Source organism: Balaenoptera ricei, chromosome 20 (genome assembly GCF_028023285.1).
Source record: "Balaenoptera ricei isolate mBalRic1 chromosome 20, mBalRic1.hap2, whole genome shotgun sequence".
Taxonomy (NCBI): domain Eukaryota; kingdom Metazoa; phylum Chordata; class Mammalia; order Artiodactyla; family Balaenopteridae; genus Balaenoptera; species Balaenoptera ricei.
This window is the reverse complement of record NC_082658.1, coordinates 49,641,912-49,660,203: the sequence shown is the minus strand read 5'-3', so window position 1 is coordinate 49,660,203 and position 18,292 is coordinate 49,641,912. Positions and strand designations below refer to the sequence as shown.

The window sequence follows — 18,292 nt, the reverse complement described above, 5'->3', positions numbered from 1 at the left end:
TATTCTGGGTGTGTCTGTGAGGGTGTTTCTGGATGAGATTAACACTTGAATCAGTTGACTGAGTAAAGCAGGTTGCTTTCCCAGTGTGGGTGGGCCTCATCTAATCAGTTGAAGGTCTGGATAGAACAAAAAGGCGAAATAAGGGAGAATTCACTCTCTCTGCCTGTCTTTGAGCTGGGACATAGGTCTTCTCCTGCCTTTGGACTCAATACGGACTAGAGCTTACACCATCAACTCTCCTGATTCTCCAGCCTTTGGACTCAGACTGGAACTAACTATACCATCAGTTCTCCTGGGTCTCCAGCTTGCTGACTGCAGATCTTGGGACCTCTCAGCCTCCATAATCTAGTGAACAATTCCTTATAATAAATCAATCCTTCTCTCTCTGTATCCTAATGGTTCTGTTTCTCTGGAGAACCCTAATATAAAGACCAAACCTTGGGCTTCCAGGAACAAGTTGCATGCACATTTGGGTGTGGAATGTCCGGCTGCCAGAGGCCAGATATCTGAATATCTAGAACAATCATCTGATTTGGTCCAAAAGTCCCCTTGGTTCCCAAGGCCCCAACAGGAAGCCTGGCAGGGAGGGGACCTGCCTGGTCAAATGAGCAGAGCCAAGTAGCAGAAACCTTGGCTTTCTTTTTCTTTCTTTCTTTTTTTTTTTTTTAAACTGAAACAGCCCCCAAGTACTCAGGAAGAGGTGTGTCAACTCTCTCCAGCACCCCAATGTACACAGCAATACTTGCTGAGTCCACTAGATGGGGCCAGTGATACAGCAGAGAGAGCAGAAATGCAACTCAGGAGGGAAAGGCAGGCAGGGGGTACACTGGGCTGGCATCTTTGCTAGGATCCCCAAGCTGGATTAATGCTCCCCACCCCTACCTTGTATAATTTCTAGCCAATGGTGCAAAAATTAATCCTGGGGTTCCCAAGCACTTTGGCCAGTTGTCACTGTAGCATCTCTTGGATTTCAAAGTCCTCAAACCAAGCTCTTCCCTTGTGAGTCGCCAAGCAAAATGGGCAGCATCGTAGTAAAGGAAGTCCCTGCCCTGAAGCCTCAGAGCTCCAGGTGGGGGCATCTCCCTGTTATGCCTGTGACCCGTTTCACTGGAGAAAGCACCTGAGTACCTTTCACCAGGGAATCTGAAAGTCGATGGACAAGCACTCCAGCAAGGTGGTCATGTGACGAGGGAAGGAGACAGGACAGGAAGCAAGGAGGAAGGCAGAGAGGAGAAAGGGAAATAAATGGCTTTTCTCTTCAGCAAGTGGCTCTAATCTGGCCACACGTTCTCAACTCTCAGCCAGGATTCCTGGTGAATCTTTCTGCAGCAGCTCACAGGGGTAATAGCTGAGTCTCCGGGATGGGAGGGGGATTGTCTCTAAGCCCTGTTGTGGTCAGAGACCTAAAGGCAGAGACGGGAAGCAAGACCTGTCACTTTGCTTCCCCTGGTTAGAGTCAGTTCAGGTCCCAGAGCACCCTCTCCTCCATCAGTAGCAAGAATCCTGCCCCGCAGGTCCAAGATGGCTGTCTCTCACCTGCCACCCTTCCTTAGGACGACAGGACAATACCCCAGAATGTCAGCTGTGGGGGGCCTGAACCTGATCAACGCCCTTGCCCATTACTTCCACCTCCCACCTGCCCCCACCATCCCTTCCCAAACTTGCACTGCCTGGCAGCTGATAAGCTCTGCCTAGGCCTCTGTTGCCACGGCAACAATGTGGCTTCTCCCAAGTGGGAAGCCGGTTGCCAAGGCCCTTGTTGCCAAAGGCTATAACAGCCACCCTGCTGTGTGAAGAGGGGGTGAGAGCTCTACGCAGGGGTGGAGGGTGGACAAGGAGGCTGGGAGGGAAGGAAGCAGGGGGTTCGCAAGAAATGGTAGGGTCCAGGCAGCCCTCTGGCTGGAGTGGGGGTGTGCTGGGCCCTGCAGGAGGGAAACAAGTATCTCGCAGCAACTCAGTGACTGCTCCTCGAGGGTATTAGAGGGAAGAAAGGGGATCCCCCTACAAAACACACCTGGACAAGCCCCCTACCAAGCAGGACCAAGCAATCCAAGCCCCCCCCGCCCCCCGCCAAAGAAGAAATTTGATTCTTTGATTCTTCCTAATTTCTGAAAAATAGCCCCCAGGAATCCCTCTGTCTCACTTGCTCTTGTGTCTCAGACACACTCGCACAAACTGAGCACGGACAGAGCTGGTCTCTGGGTCCAGGAACAGCATTAATTACAAGGATTGCAAACCTCCTCGCATCTCTACCCCTCCGCCTGTCTCAGAGCACATCCTCAGTATTGCTTGTAAAATGCTTCTCTTTGGAGCAGAGCTCTCATCGGTGGACAAGAGGAGAGGTGGACACCATTACGGCTCATTCCCTTCCAGAGTCAACAGAGGAGGGCTGGACGGGGCCCTTGGTCCTCAGGGAATGCTACAGAAGCTGCTCACTCCCCCCACTGCCGGCACCGAGGCCAGCCTTGGTTTGCTGAGCCGGCACCTGTGCATTTATAGCCCACAACTCACATGTGCAGCCACTGCCCAGCCCGGGCCCAGAGAGGAGAGCCTGTTCCCTCCGCAAGGCCCCATCCTGCTAGAGGAGAGCTGAGAGAGAAAGCTGAAAGAGGAAGTGAGGTGTCCAGGAGGCAGGGGGAGCAGACGGCTGGTAGAAGAGGCAGGGGTAGGCGCAGCAGTGGCAGAGAGAGCAGCGGGGGGTGGGGGGGGCGGGGGCTACTCTGAGAGGCCCAGGACCGGAATGAGATGATGAGGGCACCAAGAGCAAGCCCAGATTTCCCGAGTCCTGCACCCCAGTAGCGCTCCAAGCAGAGCCTGGCCCACGACACCCATGCCTGCCTACCCGCCTCCCCAAAAGCCCCCTCTTCCCAAACCCGGAAGGAAAAGCAGGTGTACCTACCCCAGGTGCCAGCCCCTCTGGTGGGGTGGGGGAGATGCTGTCCCCGCCGCCCTGGTTCCGGGCACTGAGCTGGGGCGACATGGTGGGCGACTCATCGATGTACGGCATGGTCTCCGAGCCCTCCGGGGGCCCCTTCTGCTCTTCATTCCCCTCTCCGTCGTAGTCGTCTGCCCCGTAGCTGAAGTCTGAGACAAGGAACAAGAAAGGCCACTGAGAGTCCTCCACGAGGGCTGCCAGGGATTGGTAGCGCAGTGGGCGCCAGCGGCGGTCCCCGGCTGCCATGCCCCGGGCCGCACCATCCACGCCCAGCCCGGGCAGGGCTGCGCGTCCCGGAGCACCAGCAGGCACCAGGAGCTGCGGTTCAGGGGCCGCTGGGAGTCGAGGGGGTGCGGCTCCGCAGTTGCCACCCGCTTAATAGCATGTCAGTCGCGTATTTCGAGCTGCTGTTTCCTTTGCCTCCTGCCTAATTCCGAGTCTAAAAATTAACAGTGGGAGCAGGAGGCAGGACGCTTCCAACTCTCCTCTCTGAGTCACCATTTTGCTTTTTATAGGGAATAAGGAGGTGCGGGCGGGCCCGAGCGATGTCACTTCCTGAGCTCCTCCTCTTTGGGTACCATTTGTACACTGAGCCCCATCCCTGGATGGGGGGGCAGAGCAGGGTTCGGGGTGGGGGCTGAGGAACGGCACCCGAGGGGGTCCTCACCCCTCGAACAAGGCTCCGCACAGGTCAGAGCCCAAGGCTGGCAGAGCATGGGCCAGAAGGCAGCCCGGGCCTGGCAGGGACGCAGTTGCACAGCAGACTTCTCAAAAGCCGGCACTTATTTCTGTAATTTCAATGTAGGATTCCTTGGGAAAAGGAGGGAAGAAACAGCCACAGGGAAGTCAAGCTGCTGTTAACCCCATCGGCGCTGCCAGCACCACTCAGGGGCCAGAGCCCCCGCCCAGACACCCCCTCCCTGGACAGCAGGCCGGGTCCATGCGGGCGCAAGGCAGCATCTCAGAAAGGCCCCCATCACACCCCACCAGTGGGGGTCTCTCCTACAGCTGTGTGAGGGACCCTCCCCCACCTCCACCCCTGGCTGGGTCTGTCCCATCATCTGCTCAGATATCACTTCCTCCGCAGTGTCCCCCCTGGCGTCCCAGCTCAGAACTACAGTGCGTGGCCCTCTAGTGCCCCCAGCGATCCTGCCCATTCGTCCCTGAGCGCCTGGCGCGGGAACTGGGTGACAGCCATCGCTGTGTGCCCAGCAGCCACGGCCCACGTGGGTCAGGATCTTGGAAACGTGTGTGGAGTGAGTGAATGGGCAGAGGAATGCACTGTCCCTCTCAGGTCTGAGGCTTGAGCCAAGTTCTCAGCGGGGCCCTGGCTCCTCCTCCTCTGTCACAACACACCAGCCCCCGGGGCAGCCGGCAGCCTGAGAATGGTGTCAACGGGTCACCAGGGCGCCCGGCCACGGCCACACTCAGTCCAATCTGCCCCTTTGGCAGCCGAGAGCGCCCCCCAGCCTCGCTGCACCTGTTCCTGCCGACTTCCTCTCCAGTCCTGAGCTGACGGCCCATTAAGCTGTCAGGGACGTGAGCTATTATTTTTTTCCCCAGGACAGGCGTGCACGTGAAGAACCACAGGACCTAGCAATCCAGACATTGGGATGTGTGTGTGCCAGGCACGGGGGAAACAGGACCCACTGCCGGGAGGACACAGGGCTTCTGTCTCAGGAGCAGGTGGGGGTGAGCCGACTCTGCTATTTCCAGGGGGCGGGAGGGAGGAAGAGGAGCCACAGCTTCCGGGCTGCCCGAGTCTGGCACTGTGAGGGAGCCCGGCTGTTTGGTGAGACCTACTCCCTTTGGAGAAGCACAAGGAGGGAATGAAACACCACGGTAACCTGCGGTCTCTCCTCCAGGAGGCTCCAGGCTGCCCTGTTAGTGCCTGGAGTCAGGCGGGGGGTGTGAGGTGTGGTGAACACTGGCCTGGCCATCCGTTCAGGTTCCAGCAGGCCCCGCTGATTCTCCTGTACAGTGACCGATTCCCAGGGGTCACAGGACCAGAGCCTTCACTCTCAAGATATTTCCCAAGGGCAAAGGTAGAAGGGACCACAGGGAAAGCGGTGAGGCTTGACTCTACCTCACAGTCTGCAGCTGCCTGGGTCACAGCAGGGCGGGAAGGTCTCTGCCAGCCTTCCGCCACGTGTGCCCAATTCATCCTTATCAGAGTGGTGCCCCTGGACCCACATCTCAACCTAGCCACATCGGGGAGGCTGCTCTCACGATCCCCAGTTCACAGACAGAGTCACTGAGTCTCAGAGAGATTTGCACAGAAAGGATTTGAATCCAAGTCTGTCTCCAAATGCCATCTTTCCCCCTCTGAATCTCACTAATCTTCTAGGGAAATGTCCTTCTACAGCCCTCGTCAGGGGAGGCTGACCAAGGAGGGGAGAGAGGGGTGCCAGCCACAACAGCGGGGCGCCCGGGCGTGGAGGAGAGTGCCCTCAGAGCTCTCTGCAAATGTTCCTGGATACTGTCCCTTTCATTCCAACCTCCTGGAGACCCTGACAGCCCAGGAAACCAGCCAGAGACCCCGGAGAATCCTACCAGGAAAAGGGATACAGAAAAGACAGAGAAACCAACCCTTTGAGAAAGAAGGAGCCCTGGGGACTCAGGAGGGTGGGAATCTGCCAAGCACAGCCTTCAGTCTGTGTAGGTCCACAGACAGGAAGGCTGAGTGGACCATGGCTTGGCCACCAGGTGTCAAAAGAGAAAAGGCAGAGGAGGCTGCTGACAGCCAATATCCATTTCCCCTCCTAGTAACAGAAATCTCACTATCTTTGGAGTGGCAGTGTGCTCCGTGACTAGCTAAAAGGCTACTTTTCCTAGTGGTGTGGGCCATGTGATGAAGTTCTGGCCAATGAGATGTTGAGTGGATATGTGTGGAACTTTGAAGAAAGTTGCTGAGATTGTTTTCGCTGGAAGGTATTTTTTCCCTCTCTCCATGCTTCCTCCTTCTGTTGCCAGTTTGGAAAGCAGATAGGAGAGCTGGAGCTCCAGCAGCCATACTGAGCCATGAGGGGACCTTGAGGATAGAAGCCAGTGCTGAATATAGCTGAGCACAAAGCTAGGAGCCTGGGCCCGTGATGGCACAGTGAGCCAACATACCACCCCAGGAATGTCGACCTCTGGACTTCTTTTACATGAGAGAAGAAAAATGCCTATGTTATTTAAGTCACTGTTATTTAGTTTTTATGTTATATGCAGTCAAACCTAATTATAACTGATCCAGATGGTTTTCCTTGACATTCTATCTGGGTGCTTTTCCTACGGTCTTCACTGTTCCTTCTAGTCTCCTTGGTGGAATCCTCTTTCCCTGCCCACCCCTTAAAAATTGGTATTCCCTATACATCCTTACAATAGAATACTGCTCAGCAATAAAAGGGACAAAATACTGAGACACACAGAAATGACTCTTACAGGCATTATGCTAAGTGAAAGAAGCCAGACACAAAAGAACACATCCTGTATGGCTCCATTTATATGAAGTTCTAGAACAGACAAATTTAATTTACTCTTGGAAAAAAAATGAAAATTGTGGTTGCTTCTGGGGGTCAGGTAGGGACAGGAGTTGACTGTAAGGAGCACAGGGAATTTTCTAGGGTGATGGAAATGTTCTGTATCTTGACAGGGATTTGGGGTACACAGGCGGATGTGTTCATTGACTTCATCAAATAGTACACTGCATCAAAGATTTGTGCATTTCACTAAATATTTAACTCTAGTTAATGACATGCACGTTTAAGTGTCGAAGTGAAATGTACTGATGTCTGCAACTTACTCTGACGTACATAAAAAAAAAGATGGGTTGATGATATTCAGAGGGGTGGCCAGATGTGTGATAAAGCAAGTGGAGAAAAATGATAATTACAGACTCCAGATGGTGGGTACATGGCTGTTCACTATACAATTCTTTAAACTTTTCGGTACGTTTGAAATTTTTCATAATAAAATGACGGGGAAAAATTGGTGTTCTCCGGGTTTCTGTCACCTCTACTTTACTCCCTCTCCCAAATTTTATTTATATTCTAGGGAGAGGTCTGAGCTGCAGACCCATCTCTTTGATTGTTTCCTGGACAACTCCACCCCCAGGAACTTCAAACCCAAGCTTTTCCTGAAGTTAATCTGCCAGATCACTCAAGTTGGAAACCTAGGAGTCATGCCAGATTCCTCCCTCTTCCTGCTCATCTCCTACACCCTGAAATATCCCCACTCCCCATCCACCTTCCCACCCTCACCAACTCTTACAAGGACAATTCCAACACTCTCTCCCCGTGACTGCCAGACTGCAAATCTGATCGCGTTTCCCCACTGTTCAAAATTCAACAGTTCCCCATTCACTTCAAACTCCCTGGCTCAAGGCCTTTCATAGTCAGCACCTGACTCTTCCTTTACAGAATCGTATTCTGCTGCCTTGTAATATCAGACATCTTCTAGGTAGGTCCCTGAAAGGGTCTGAATAGTAGCCCCCAAATATATATGTCCAAATCCTAACCTTGGTACCCATAAATGTGACCTTATTTAGGAAAAAGGTCCTTGTAGATGTAATTAAGTTGAGGATCTCTAGATGAGATGATCCTACTTTAATTGAGTGGGACCCAAATCTGATGACATGTCTTTATAGGAAACAGAAGGGGAGAAGACACAGACACACAGAAGAAGGCCATGTGAAGATGGAGGCAGAGATCTGAGTTATCTGGCCAAAAGCCAAGGAATGTCTGGAGCCACCAGAAGTTGCAAGAGGCAATGCAAGGATTCTCCCCCTAGCACCTTGGCAGGGAGCATGGCCCTGCCGGCACCTTGATTTTGGACTCTGGCCTCCAGACTGTGAGAAAATAAATTTTGGGGGTTTTTTTGGCCACGCAGCTTCTGGAATCTTAGTTCCCTGACCAGGGATCGAACCCATGCCCTCTGCAGTGGAAGCACGCAGTCTTAACCACCGGACCACCAGAGAAGTCCCTGTGATGATGTTTTATTTTTACTTTGATTTTTAAAAATATCTTTATTGGAGTATATAATTGCTTTACAATGTTGTATTAGTTTCTGCTGTACAACAAAGCGAATCAGCTATATGTATACATATATCCCCATATCCCCTCCCTCTTGAGCCTCCCTGTGACGATTTTTTTTTAATGGCAGCCCTATGAAATTAACACAGTCCCCAAACACACAGTTTCCCACCTCTGGACCTTTGCACATGCTGTTCCTATACCTAGAACAATCTCCTCACCCTTTGACCACCCAGTGAAGTCCTATTTAGCTTTCAAATCCAGCTCAGTTCCACCCTTCTCCTATGAACCTCCTTGCCTCCTGAATATATAAAGCACTTTTGCAATCCAATGAGAAAAAGACGAATACCTCAACTTTCTAAATGAGTTAGAGAAATGAATAGAAAATTAAAAAGAGAATTGCCCAATGTGTGTGTATATATATATATATATATATATGTATACATATAATATATATATAACATATATATGTTAAATGTTAACCTCACCTGTAATCAAAGAAAATGCAAACCTCTATCTTTTGCAATTTTCCTATCAAATCAGCACGGAAAATACCCAAGCTTGTAAGAGAACAGTCACTCTCAGAATCTCTTGGAGGGTATGTAGAACTGGCACAACTTTTCTGGAGTCAACTTGGTATCAAAAGCTTTAACAGTTGGTACAGCTTTTAACCCAGCATACTCTAAGACTGTGTCCTAAGAAATTAATTATAAATGTACATAAAAATAAAGTTACAAGGTTATTCATCACAGGGCTGTTTATGATTGTGAAATATTAAAAACAAGCTGAATGATTAATTATAGGGACTTGGGTAAATTATGGTATTTCTCCAAGATGGACTTCTATGTAGTCATTAAAAATTATCTGGATGATTTACATCATCTTATTAAGTGCAAAAGAAATTAATAATGGTATGAACAGTATATTACGTTTGAAAAAAATGTCTGTATGTGCATATGTCTGTATGTTGCCTGCAAGGCAACAATACAAAATAATTCTAAAGCATTCAGATTCTGAGAATTTGGGAGCAATTAATACATGATCTCTGCTCTCTAGGTTACTAGCAGACGCTGCTTGTCTCCTACTCAATATCTATCTTCTCTCCTTCCCTGCTTACCTTATGCTGGTTTTATATGAGGTGGCAATGAACCCAGTCTCTGGCAAAATACCCACTTCCTCTGCCTCTCTTACAACTAGGAGTGGCCATTTGACATAGTTTTTGGTCAATGAGATGTAAGTGTAGACTTCCGGCAAGGCCTTTGCTTTGATAATTAAAAAGGGACTTTATACCTTGAACTCAGATGTGATAACCAGAGCTACAGTGGCCATGTTGCTGCCATGAGGAAATGATCAAGAAAGAACGCAGACATTTCCCGGACGTCCCTGAGCTACTGAGCCACGCTAGAAACAGCCTACCTCATTTCTTGCTAAATGGGAACTATAAGCCCCTATATGTTGGATTTTTCTGCCACTTAAAATGAACACATTCCTAACTGAAATCCTTACAGTCCAGTAGAGGAAGGCAGTCCAATAAGCATGAAAACATCCTAGATGCTATGACAGAAGTACCTCACAGGCAAGGCAAAGAGGAGGGAGCAGGAAACAGTGTGGGTGAGAGGATGGCTGGATGGGCTCGGGTGATACTCCAAGGAAGGTGGTTTATCACTGTGGCTAAGAGCAAGGACCCTGGGGTCGCACAGTTTAGGTTCCAATCCAGGCTGAATCACATCCCACTCCTCTGTGCTCAGAGGACTGGCTGGTACAAGGCAGCCACTTACAAATGGATATTGGTTAAACCAGTGGCCGTGAAAGAGGATGACAAAGAGATGGAGTGCACAGGGCTACTGTGAGGATTAAGCTGGATAACGCATGCAAGGCACTTAGCACATAGTAAGCACCCAATAAATCTTAGCTGCTATCATTAATATAATTAATCGAATCTTGAGAGATGTGTGGGTGCTTGCCAGGCAGATGGGGGACAGGAGCAGAGTTCCAGGCAATGAGAAGAGGCTTGGCAAAGGCACAAAGTGCCTTAGGGGACTATAAATAGCCCAGCCTGGCTGGAACACTGAGTGAGCAGGGGGGTGAGGGGCAGATTGCACTGGAGAAGTGGGCACAGACCAGCACACCAAGGGCCTTGTGAGCTGAGCTAAGAGTTAGGTAGGACCCAGGGAAGACGGTTGATCTGGACCATTTCCTGCAGTGGGATCTTGCCAGCCACATCGTTGCCGACCATCTCTAACTTTAGATAATTTCTCCCAATGGATGCGTATGTTCCTCTGTCGAGTTACAATGCAGGCAGAATCTTGTGACCTCCAGATCGCCTAGGAATCGCCCAGATTGGGACCACATGTGAATGTAGGGTTACCTATTCTAAGCCTGTGATGGAGTCTGTGCCAGATGAAATGATATGAACCAACCAGTGACAGACAATGGAGACCTCAAACATGCTCTTTCGGGGCAGTGTGGAGAGTTGGCCAGTGGGGGTAAGTTCAAACCCAAATGACCAGCTCTCGTTTCTACCACCTTCAGCTGTGGGAAGCGCAAGGGCGGGGAGGGGGGAAAGGGGCGCCCGGGTGGCTGGAGGCACACAGGTGTCAAGCTGTTTACAACCCTCCCCTGAGACTGTCCATCGCCAACGACTGATGGACACAACCAAGAATCCATCCTGGTATCCCAACCCCCAAAAACAGATGCTGAGGGAAGTTTGAGGGTTCTTTCCAACCTCCTCTTGGACACTCTAAGAACCTGTGGGTACAGGATAAAGATAAGTTCCAGGTGTGGAACGGTCCTGCCCCCCCCCCCCAGCAGGGGAGGTACAAAGGCTGATATTAGGTGATAAACCCATTTTCTGCCCTAGAACTGAGGGAGTGCGGGTGGAGGGAACTTTAGGAGAACAGCGGAGGGAAGCTCAGGCCTGACCATCCTTCCCACCAAAGCAGCATCAAACTTCCTCAGAGAGCATCAGAAGTCTCTGTATGCCACACGCTGTGTCAGGTGGTGACAGAGCCACAGGGCACAGACTTCGTCCTCCCCTCCAGGACCTCACAGTGTGGTCCTAGCATGCTCACTGTCATCTGTGACTGGGCTGGGCTGTGGGCTGTACACTACCTCATTTCACCATCAGAGCAACCCTATGATGGATAAATCTTACAATGTGTTGAGCAAAAGAAACCAGACACAAAGGAGCACATACGGTAGGATTCCATTTCTATGAAGTTCAAGAACAGGCAAAACTAACAGCGATGGAAGTTCACAGTAGTGGCTACCTGGGGGTGGGCTGCAGGAGGCAGTGGGTATTGACTGGGACGGGGCATGAGGGAACTTTCTGGGTTACTGGAAACGTTCTACATCTTGATCTGGGTGGGTACATGAGCAGACGTACGTAAGAGTTCATTAAGCTGTATGCTTAACACTGGTGCACTCAAAGTTTTCTAAAAATTTAAAAACCAAGTTTAAGTACCACCATTGTGATTCTCATTTACAGTTGAGGAAGTGAAGGTATAGGGGGTTAAGTCACTTGCGCAAGGTTTAAAGGCTGTTAAGTGCACTTAACAGACTAGCCAGCTAGTCTGACTCCGGGACCTGTGTTTCAACCATTATAATGTGTAGGACCTGTACAAAGAGAAAAATCCACCTGGGCAGGTTGCTCTCAGGGCCCATGAGTGGAAGAAACAACCTGTGTCAAAGTCTGGAGGAGGAAGAGGGCCTTTTGGCGAAGGGTCTGAGTGTGCCTTGACAGAAGTGAGAGAAGAGGGGCAGGAAGAGGCCATTCCCACTGAGGGGGACAGAGCTGCAAAGACCCGGGGCAGGACCACGCCCTTCTTTTCAGGGCACTGATGAACAGACTGGTGTCGCTGAAGCTGAGGTCCCTCCTGCACGGGTAGAGTCCTTGCCACTTGCCACTCCTGTCGCTAGCTCCCAGAAAATGATTCTGTCCCCTGCTCAGACCTCCCCTGGATGCCGGGCACTGGATTGAGGCCTGCACTGACCCCGCTGTGAAACCGTGCACATGTGGTTTCCCGATGTCGGCCCCTCCCCTGGGAGGTGCACAGAGCTGCCCATTTCCCCCCAGATCCTCTAACTCCCCCACACATTCCCAGCGGGCCAGGACACTGGCTGTTCTCAACAGGTGGGTCCGTTCTGAGGCTGATAAGCAGCACAGTGACCCTCATATCCTTCACACAGCTAGAGGCACACAGGGCTACAGAACTTGGCCTCTTCTCCCACAGCAACCTGGGGGAAGCCAAAATCCCCAAGGCAGACTCAGAGTCCAGAGCCTTGGGGTCACAGAACCGGGAGGACTGCTTTGTGGATTGTCAGCTGGTTGGCTCTGGCCGCCCCAAGCTTCAAGTTTCTCATCTTCGAAACAGAATAACAATGCCCGTGTCACAGGCTGGTTGTGAGACATTAAACATCCTGGGGGTTAAATAACTTGGACAGCATCTCGGCAGAACAGTCCTCAGTAGAGGTTGCTGAAGGAAGAGGAGAAAGGGCTGGACACTTTCAGGGCCCCGTGACCCCAGCTGACCCCGGAGATCCCATTGGGAGCCCCTCAGCGGTGGCATGGCACCAAGGTGAGGCATCCTGGGACCAGCATCTTTCCCATGGGACAAGCCGCCTCCTTCTCAGCACCTCCTGCTCTACAACTGATGGAAGAGGGAGCTGGGAGCCAGGACAGGGCAGTGGTCAAGGGCACAGGCTTTGAGTTAGACTCAGGTTCCAATCCCAGTATTATCACTTAAGAGCCATGGGACCTTGGGCAAGCTATTTAACCTTCCAGAGCCTCAGTTTCCTCATCTGTAAGATGGGGATAATACACAACGCCTATACCTCATGAGGTTTTTGTGGGGTCCCCATCAAAAACTAAATGCAATGCAAGGCACCTGGCCCAGGGCAGGTGCTAAATAAACAAGTAGCTATTATCATTACCACCCCAGTCCTCTTCCTGAGCAGTAAGTGCCCTCAGAGATCTCCTAGTCCTTGAAAAACAAAACAACAACAACAAAAGAAACAAACCAGAGCTTTGGAAACATACAACTGGGCTAGGCTCTAGCAGGCTTTCCTTCATCAGTGGACCCAACTGTTCATCGGTCAGCCTACGTTCAGTAGGCTTAGCATCAAGCAAGGCATCACAGGCCATGGGAGTGTTTAAAATTTGAAGTTGGGAATTCCCTGGCAGTCCAGTGGTTAGGACTCAGCGCTTTCACTGCTGTGGGCCCAGGTTCAGTCTCTGCTCCGGGAACTAAGATCCCACAAGCCCCACGGTGCAGCCAAAACAAAAACAAACAAACAAACAAATAAATAAAAATTTGAACTTCAAGACACCAGTTCCAACCTTCCCTGCACACTGGAATCCCCTGGGGAGATTGGTGTCTGGCTCCCACCCCAGAGATCCATATGGAGTTGGTGTGGGTTAGCTGGGGCTGCGGGGCTGTTAAAAGCTCCCCAGGTGATTCTAATGTATTGTAAGGCCGAGAACCACCAGTTTCAGACAAGGACCCTGAGGTCACAGCCCCTAAAGTCAAATGAAACTAAACTCTGAAAGAGCCCCAGGAAGCCATCAGCCAGGCTGTATGAGAAGCACAGGAAAGGTTACTTGTAAGAGGCAGGATTTGACTTAAGCCTTGAAGGACTGGGAGGTTTGCTGGTGAAGAGGTGAAGGAGGCGCACAGACAGGGCTTTACCGTGGGCAGGCAGGGAGGGCAGCCCCTGTCCCATTCACACAAGAGTCCTCAGACTCGGCCTGCAGCAGTCGCCTGGACCGCAGGATGGCTTACCCCTCACCCCAGCTCTTCCGGCAGGCCTGGGGCAGGGCCACTAGCCCCGCAAAAGAGCAACTAAAAGACCCGGCAGAGGGGACCCGGTAGCTGGTTCCCGGAGGTGCTACCGCGTAGCTGGAACGCTCAGTTCTGGCTCCGCCCCCGCGGCTTGGAACAGACTCAGGCCCCCCGCGGGGGTGCGGCTCGGACTCTCTGGTTGCCATGGAGACGCGAACCGATCCTCCACTTCCAGGTTCCCGGGGGAAGGAGGCGGAGGCCGTGGACGCCAGGAAAAGCCAGGACTCCAAAGCCTGAAACAAAGGAGTCGTAGGTTTTGGGCATCAGTAGCTGGGGCAGACGAGGCAGGCGAGGGAGGAGGGGCCTGCCAACCGGCCCTGGGCAGAGAAGGGAGAGCGGCTTCACCGTGTCCAGGCTCAGAAAGATGGATGAGAAACGCTATTATCTGCACCGTGTTTTACAATGTACAAATCAAGGCCACAGCCAGGATCTCATTTCATTCTCAAAACCCGGGGAGGTTGTCAGAGTAGATATTACTCCCCCATTTTACACAGGGGAAAACTGAGGCTCAGAGAGGTTCTGGGTCTCATCCACAGCCACCTGGCTAATAAACAACTGAGCCACAACTTAAAGCCTGCTCTTTGGATCAAGTCTATTGCTTGTTGTACTTTGACATAATTCCCCACCCGGCAGAGGGGCCTAAAATTCCTAATTGATCTGTAGGAAATGCAGTTATATGTCCACCAAACATATGGGAATAATGGTGCAGAATGACCAGATGACTTTACCTTAATGGAGGAAAACTTACTTCATGTGTAAATGAGCAACAGTCATTCAACAAACATCTCCTAAATTATTACGTACCAGACACAGTGACAGGAACAGACCCTAAGCAGGACTCAGCACTCCCACCTCTGCTAGCCAATGACTGGCAGCCCGGGCCAGAAGTCAGACAGAACTGGGTTCTGGTCCCAGCTCTACACAGCCTCTCCTTCCTCACTGGAAAATGGGATGAGGCAGCTGCCATGCCCAGTCCACGGGGCTGCTTTGAAGACCAATGAGAGACGCCAGACAAGAAGAGTATTTCACAAACAGTATAGTGGTCAATCAATCAGACCAAAAACATAAAAAATAAAATAAAATAAAAGTCCTCTACAAAGAAAGTCAAGTGCATATTCATTTGGCCTTTGGTATATTCTGGCTTCCCCACTAGGTGGCAGGAGTCTGGAAGGCAAGGATGGCCCTCTTCTTTTTTTTTTTTTTTGGTTGCACCAGGTCTTAGTTGTGGCAGGAGGGCTCCTTAGTTGTGGTATGCACGTGGGATCTAGTTCCCTGACCAGGGATCGAACCTGGGCCCCCTGCATTGGGAGCACAAAGTCCTATCCACTGCACCACAAGGGAAGTCCCAGGATGGCCCACTTCTATTTACTTCATATTATTCGTGGCACTCAGCACAGTATTCACACACAGTATTCACACAGGATGCTGGATAACTGCCGACTGGCTGATACAATCCCTTAAAAATCCTCTAATCTCTTCCCATAATAGCCAATTCAATTACTTAGGGTCTGGGGCCAGGAGGTCACTGACAAATCCTATAGGAGTTCTAACCTTTGATAGAGTTAACAGCTTTAACTTGCCTCCTGCTTCCCCTCCAAACTGTCATGAATTGATAACAAGTAATGATCCTGGACTGATTTGACTTAAGGCTCTGTTCTTCCTCCCCTCTCCCCGCTTGCTGGTGGGAAATGCAGCTGGGCCCCCAAGGGGGAGAAAGGGGAGCAGCCAGGAGGCGATGGAGGAGGAGGAATCAAAGGACCATTATGACAATGACCTTTGGATCCAATCCCATTTATCACTGGCCTCAGAGCCCCTCTCCCATATATGGTTTCATGAGTCCTTTGGGTATTTGTGAAAAATTAAATGACTCTCAATCTAGTGCTGAGAAAAGGCAGGGACAGTTCAGAGAACAAACATGTAATACAAGGTCCAGAGAGGCCAGTAAGACTCTCAAAGGGCCTTGCACGTTTGTGGCAGTCAGGATCAGAATCTATGACCCCCCCCCCCCTGTTACATCAGGGTCTCCCTTCAATCCCAGAGCCTGGTGGCTCCAGGCTCCCCACCCTCACCTGCAGAATCAGCCAAGACATTCCCAACCTGCACATGCTTATACACCCTCACCCATACACCCACAGAAACACCCTGCACCTCTGTCCGTTGCTGCCAGGAGGCCAGGCTCGCTGGCATTCAGCTCAAGCTGCTGGCGATCCACTCAGAGTCTCCTTAGACCTTAAAAAATTTCTACGATTGTCCAGGGCCATAAGAGGGTGCCTCAAAACTCACGTCCTTCTCCCTTCCCCTCAGCTCCAGAGTGCCAGTGGTTTTGCCTGCTCCAGCTTTGTCACCCACTGAGGGGAGATGAGAGGAACTCCCCAAGTCAATGGCCTCTTCCTTAAACACCAAAGTCACCTTTCCTCTGCGTGGTGTAAAGCCAGGTAAGGGCTAAGCTGGGGAAGGGCAATGGGGTTCCCCCCGCCAGCTCGTTTCTTATCTTTGCCCACTCGCACACGTGCACACACACACACACACACACACACAGAGGAGCACACACATATGCACACATACACACACAGACACACTCACCTCCTTAAGGCCCTGACGCCCCTGACTCCCACTGCTCTGGTCAGCCCTCATGCACAATTCTCCCTCTCCTTCTTCCCCTGAGGCAGTGACCTTGAAGGCCTTGGGTTCCAGATGGTGCAGCCTCCATTAGGTTGGGTCCCTGAGTGACCATGTGGAGCAGAGGCCCCACCTTACTTGCCATGGACCAGGTAAGCAAGTAGCAAACCTTGCTTGTGCTCAGTCATGGGGATTTCAGGGCTAAGCTGCTTCCCTGGCATTACCAGCCTGCCCTCCAGCTCCTCCATGTGGGGTCACCTGGCTACCCCACTCTCAGAGAGGCTCCACGTGCCCTTCCCAACACCTGACAGTCACTTTCTCCTAAGCCACCCATGCCAGGCTCGTGGTGAACCACCGCTGCCCTCCTCCTGTCCATGAGAGAACCAGGAATCCAGCACCCTCTTCTGAAGGCAGAGGGGAAGGAAATCCGGAATGTTCTCAAGCAAGTAGGTTGGTGCCAGGAGCACTGACATCTTAGTGTTTGGTAGAAGCAGACATCAGAGGACTGAGCCTTCCCCGTCAACTTGGTGAGCCACCCACTCTCCTGGGGCCAAGTCAGTGGGCCCATCCCTGACCAAGCCCCAAGGATGGCCTATTGCTGATGTGTGAAGTAAGCCCAAAAGTAGACAGGGAACACCCATGTTCATTGCAGCATTATGCACAACAGCCAAAAGGTGGAAGCAACCCCAGTGTCCATTGATAGATGAATGGATAAACAAAATGTGGCAAATACATACTATGGAATAATATTCAGTCTAAAAACAAAGGAAATTCTAGCATGTGCTACAATGTGGATGAACCTTGAGGACATTACACTAAGTGAAATAAGCAGTCACAAAAAGACTGTATGACTCCACTTATATGACGTTCTTAGAGTAGTCAAATTCACAGAGACAGGAAGTAGAATGATGGCTGCCAGGGGCTGGGGGTGGGGAGAGAAGGGGGAGTTAGTGTTTAATGGGTGCAGAGTTTCAGTTTTTCAAGATGAAAAGAGTTCTGGTGGTAGATGGTGGTGATGGTTGCCCAAAAATGTGAATGCACTCAATGCCACTGAACTGCATACTTGAAAATGATTACGATGGTAAATTTTATGTTATATGTATTCTACCGCAACTTTAAAAATAGAATAAAATATAACTTCAAAAAAAAGCACATAGGGAAGGAGCAATACCAGAGAAACTCTTTCATGGGAATTAGAGCAGGGGGCACAGGGACTAAACTAGGCCTGGAGCCCATCAGTTTCCAAAGACAGCTTTCGAGTCACCTTCTGAGTAACAAAGCCAGGTTCCACCTCCATAGCTCATTTCTGTTTTGCTGCCAACTTCCTGGCACAAGACAAGCCTGGCTCTGCCCTAGGAAGGGGCTGCCAGGCATCTGTCAGCTTCAATTCCAATACTCCTTCCCCCATCAGGCAGCACCTGGGCACCCACTACAAGTTCAACCTTCCAATGGCAATGGCAATGTCTTGGGGAGCATGCAGAACCCCAGGGGTCATGGCTGGATATGAAACTTCCCCCAGGTCACCCCTTTTCCCTGGCTCTGCCCCTATCCCTCTGTCACCTCCCAAGTCCTCTACTCAGATCCACACAGCTCCATCCTCCCACCTGGCAGCAAGAGATGCCAGCCTTACCTCCCACAGGAAGGCAGCCTCCTCCAAGCATCAAGCTCAGGACCAGACATGGCCCAGGGACTGACAGGAGATGGGGGGGTTGGGGGTCACAAGTGGTGGAAAGGAAAAAGAGATGTTTCAACTCGGCTCTCATAACAAGGGCGGCTGTAGACCACATGTCAGAGAGGACAGGAGAGAGACAGGCAGCAGGGCCTCCAGGGCTGGCAGGACCTGCCCTGCCCCAGGTGTTTACACTGGAACCATCTGTGTGCAG

The 18,292-nt window shown here is 51.2% G+C and overlaps 1 protein-coding gene across 2 annotated transcripts in view; it reads right to left on the bottom strand.

Annotated features, from left to right (window-relative positions):
* Positions 1-18,292, bottom strand: part of ABR (ABR activator of RhoGEF and GTPase) — a 181,848-nt gene that overhangs the window by 93,601 nt on the left and 69,955 nt on the right. For both annotated transcript variants that reach the window (XM_059908040.1, XM_059908041.1), the window contains exon 2: positions 2,900-3,084. In XM_059908040.1, coding sequence (XP_059764023.1) covers positions 2,900-3,084 — 185 coding nt within the window. The remainder of the gene's footprint in view (positions 1-2,899; positions 3,085-18,292) is intronic.